At 30.0% G+C, this 4829-nt stretch overlaps 1 protein-coding gene across 1 annotated transcript; it reads left to right on the forward strand.

Annotated features, from left to right (window-relative positions):
* Positions 1–2232: 2232 nt before the first annotated feature.
* LOC108342485 (septum-promoting GTP-binding protein 1) lies at positions 2233–4527 on the forward strand. The gene is made up of 6 exons (XM_017580268.2): positions 2233–2664; positions 3241–3361; positions 3481–3577; positions 3666–3705; positions 4029–4112; positions 4281–4527. Exons 1-6 carry the CDS (start codon positions 2332–2334, stop codon positions 4443–4445), a joined length of 840 nt encoding a protein of 279 aa, XP_017435757.1. The 5' UTR covers positions 2233–2331; the 3' UTR covers positions 4446–4527.
* Positions 4528–4829: the final 302 nt, after the last annotated feature.

The raw sequence follows: 4829 nt of genomic DNA on the forward strand, positions 1-4829 counted from the left end.
ACCATAAGGCTTCATGAGTAAGCATGGTACACTTGTAAGATTTATGGAAATGGGAAAGATGATTTTGATAATGATGAATTAATGACATCGGAATAATGATATTTTATCAATTGCAGAAATACATGATTATAATATTTTTATTACAAGTTTAATGATTTTATGATATGGTTGGCTTACCCTTATTTGTTTGTACTATGATCATATAACTCATGTTATATGTGATTAGATAATGTTGCAGATGCGGTTGAAAAAGCTTAGAGATGAGAGAGATGCGGGGAAAAACTTTCAGGGATTTTTGTAAAAAGAATAAATTTGTATTGGGAAGATTATGTTGTGTAAAACTTATAAGTTGAAATTTCAATGGTGAAAACTATATTGTTTAAAGTTTGTAAGTTTGGTATTGTACTTTGGAGTAATTGAAATAAAGTTTGATTGTTTATATGAGATATCAAATTAATTTAGTCTCTACAATCAGTAATACCCTTTAAAATATTAGGGTGTTACAATGGGCATTTTAATTATATTGCATGTTTATTACTTATTACTCCTATGTTGATTTAGATATGAGAATGTCATTATAAAAACTTTCTACTCTTAGTTATGGATCCTCGGTCACACAGATAACTAGTAAAAAGTTTGGAACATTAAGAGTAAATTATGTAACAACATATGAAAATATGGTTCAACATGAAGAGTCTAAGCTAGAAATTTATAGATCTTGTATAAGAACACTTAACTTGAAGTATCTTTCGAACATCATTATTCTAATACTCAATTTTGGAAACTGTGACATTTTTTAGCATAAGTGTTGGAATCTTCTTTTACACAAATCATCATTGATCAACGGGATGTCCATTTTTTTTGAATTTTTTCTGGTCCCGACATATGATTGTATCAAACGATTTAAATAATCTAATAAAAACAACTATAACCTAATAATTTAAAATTTTAATTATTTTTCACATGTTTTAATTTTTATTAAATTCAAACAACTTTTTTTTTATTTTACTTTTTTCCTCTGGCCCTTTTATATGTGCTTATGATAAAACGTACGTTTGATTCCATGAAAAACATGGGAATAAAAGAAGAAACAACACTCTTTCTACATTCATTTGGATAAATTCCTTGTTATCATAACCACTCTTTTTAATTTTATCATTTTTACCATCTTTTTGTTATCTTAAAAGCAGAACACGCAAACAAGTCACAAAAACGCTTAGCAGATATGGACAAAAACACGTACATAAGCCTTGCTATCGTTATTTACGAAACTACCCTCTGTTCAACTACTACAATACCCTTACAATTTTTTCTTCCATCATAGCCGGCCACATGGACTCCTTTGGAGTCTCAGAAATATGAGTCAAAGCGCCTCAGATTGACCTCTTTCTTTCTTTGTGATATGCAATAATAGAAAATATACATTTAAATAAAAAAAATAGATATTTTTATACATTGTTTTGGTATTGAAAATATATATGATTCGCTCGCTGTATCCAATAGTTTCCTCTTAAAAGTCGGAAAAAAAATTAAATATGTTTTTTATTAAACTTTTTAAAATATAGATAAAATTATGACAGCGATTCTAATTTTAAAAACAGAACATATTAAGTACAAAATTACACTTGTAATAATATTCAAGAATGGAAAAATAAATCAACTACTTCAGCGATTCTGTTCATATCACATATTTAGTTTATAATTCTATGTAATATTAGCATGTTAATTAATTTAAAAATTAAATATATTTTTAATTTTTTAATTTATAAGTAAAATTGGAATTCTTTCATTTATCGTATAAAACACGTTAATTCTTCAGGGGTATTGATTTTTAATTGAGATATGTAATGGTCATGCTAAGTTAAATAGTTGAACTAAAAAAGTTTAACACTGCCAATTGAAGATATATTTCATATATTTTTCATATATTAATGAAATGTAAAGATCAGTTTTGAATGAACATTTTGACATAATTCCAATATTACTTGTTTTTATGCCTAAACTGCTAAACATTTTCTTTCATATTTTTTATATTTCAAATTGGTTGGTTGAAGAGTAATTAATTGTTCAAGGAATGTCCATCATTAATATTAAATCCATAAACCAAACAACTTTCAACTTTAAGTATTGGGGAATATTATTAAAAAAAAGGCACGGGAGAAAAAAGAACTTTATTGTTTATTCTGTCAAACCAAAAAGAGAACAATTAACAATTTAAACATATTGAATGCACAAGAATTTATGCTTCGTTGATGGGACCAAAGTAAAGCGATGAAGTAATGAGCATAGAGAAAAGGTAGCAGAAGAAGAAGAAACAGACACCAGTCTTCCATGGCCAAAATCATTGGCAAGAGCAGAAGAAGAACAACTCAAGTATGTCACAGAATGGTTCATCATGTCAACCTTAACTGCAACCTGTTCCATAGGGTGTCCTTTCTTGGTCGTTTCATCTGGGACAGGATCTTTCTCTGCTGTCTTGGAAGGCCTTCACCTGCCCCTTACCTCAGACTGCCCCTCCGTAGCGTCCCTTCCACGGCCACCGTGCACGGTGGCTCCTCCCTGCATGGACACCCCATCACCACCCCATGTGACTCTGACTCTGATTTGGTCAACCTCAAGATCAGTTTGCTTGGTGATTGCCATATTGGAAAAACCAGTTTTGTGGTACTTGTTTTCATGCTTTAATATATAGTTTATTCCTTGTTTCTGTTTCACTTTTCATTCATCTGAAATGTGTATCAGTTGTTTTTCCTTGGTTATTGTCATATTGGAAAAACTAGCTTCAAGTTTTAATTTGATCTGTTCCTAGCTTTTGTTCAGTTTTCATGCATCTAAAATGGGTATCAATGGTTTATGCTTGATCATTACCATATTGAAAAGAAAAAAAAAACTAGTTTTAAGTTTTGATTAGTTTCAAACTAACTTTTGTTTCACTTTTTACTTATCTAAAATGGGTTTTAGTTCTTTTAGCTGGGTATTTTTCTTCCGGGAAAAACCAGTTTTGGGTTTCTTAGCTTTTGGTTTCACTTTTCATTTATGCAGTGTTGGTTGTCTTTATGTTTTTCATTAGGAACAAACATTGACACTTACGTTTATGTTTTAAGTACAAGATTTGTTTGTCCCTGAAATTTATGTGACCCCAGAAACTTGGGTGGAAAAAAGATTTTCTTTTTCTCATTAATTTATTATTATTGTTTTCCATTTCTTGTTTTGATATATGAGTGTGACTACTATTTTCAGATCAAGTATGTGGGGGATGAGCAAGAAAAGAGGAGCTTGCAGATGAAGGGACTTAATCTGATGGACAAAACATTATCAGTTCAAGGAGCAAGAATTTCTTTTAGTATTTGGGATGTTGCAGGTGTTTAACTTTTAACTTTTAACTTTTCTTTGAACTTTTAAGGCTTTTCTGGGGTTGTCACTTTAAGTGAAGTTTTAATGGTGAATAATTTTTGCTGGTGTATGTATGTATGTATGTAGGTGACACAGGTTCTCTTCATCAAATTCCAATGGCTTGCAAAGATTCAGTTGCAATTTTGATCATGTTTGATCTCACCAATCGTTGTACACTGAACAGGTAGCTGTTTCCTTCATGATCTGTGGAAACATTTTGACAGCAAAAATGCAAAGATATTTATTTACCCTTTTGTGTTTATGTATTGCAGTGTTGTGGGGTGGTACAGTAAGGCAAGAAAGTGGAACCAGGTACAAAAATTCAATTTCACATGGTCAATAATTTTGAAATTACATGAATTCATTGTGTGTGGTACAGATAATTAATACCTTTAACTGTTTAAAGTTAGTTTCAAATTCTTTTCACATGGAATAGTACAAAGAAAAGGACAAGGCACATGCATGATTTTTACAAAGGTTTAATGACCCTTATGATTTAGGATAAGTATGTGGTGTAAACTTCTTACTGAGACCAAACATAGAACATATTAGTGATTGTTTTTGTGTGTTAAAATGGAAAAATCAGTGTCATTCATTAATGAACTCACTGATGTTGTTCATTTTATTTACTACAGACTGCAATTCCCATTCTGATAGGAACCAAATTTGATGACTTTGTTAGACTTCCTCCTGATGTGCAATGGACAATTGTAACACAGGTAAATGATTATTGCTGAGTAGAAGATTTCGAACATGTTTTCAAAATACTGTTTTGTTTTGTTTTAACATTTCAAACATGTGAGATTGAAGAGTGTTTTGATTGACTGAGTCTTGTTTTGATTATTGGTAAGTATGGATTAGTGATGTTGAAGTTTGATTACCCACAGGCAAGGGCATATGCAAGGACAATGAAAGCTACGCTTTTTTTCTCAAGTGCAACCCACAATATAAATGTGAACAAAATCTTCAAGTTTATCATGGCCAAACTCTTTAACTTGCCATGGAAATTGGAACGAAATCTGACACTAGGAGAGCCCACTATTGACTTTTGATATGTATTTCACATTTATATGTAAATAGCAGGACAGCGAAAACAACATTTTAAAGGAAAAAAAAACATTCATATTGACTAAATTTTGTTTGGTAAAGTTTATTATACGAGTAAAAGTTTTTATTTTTTTTACTCAGTAGAAAAATGGGAAAATTCATTGATTATAAGAAACAAGATTTATCATTTGATGGATGTTACTTTTTTAAATAGAAAAATTAATGATTATAGTTTTTAGTCTAGTGATAAATGTTCATAGTACTACATGTTTCCAGTTGTAACTTAGTATTTAATTTTAAAAGCAAACATTTCTAATAAATCAATTTTTAGTTAAGAAAAAACCAATATACTAAAACCAACTTTAATTAAATTTTAATTATGTAATATA

Source organism: Vigna angularis, chromosome 6 (genome assembly GCF_016808095.1).
Source record: "Vigna angularis cultivar LongXiaoDou No.4 chromosome 6, ASM1680809v1, whole genome shotgun sequence".
NCBI lineage: Eukaryota > Viridiplantae > Streptophyta > Magnoliopsida > Fabales > Fabaceae > Vigna > Vigna angularis.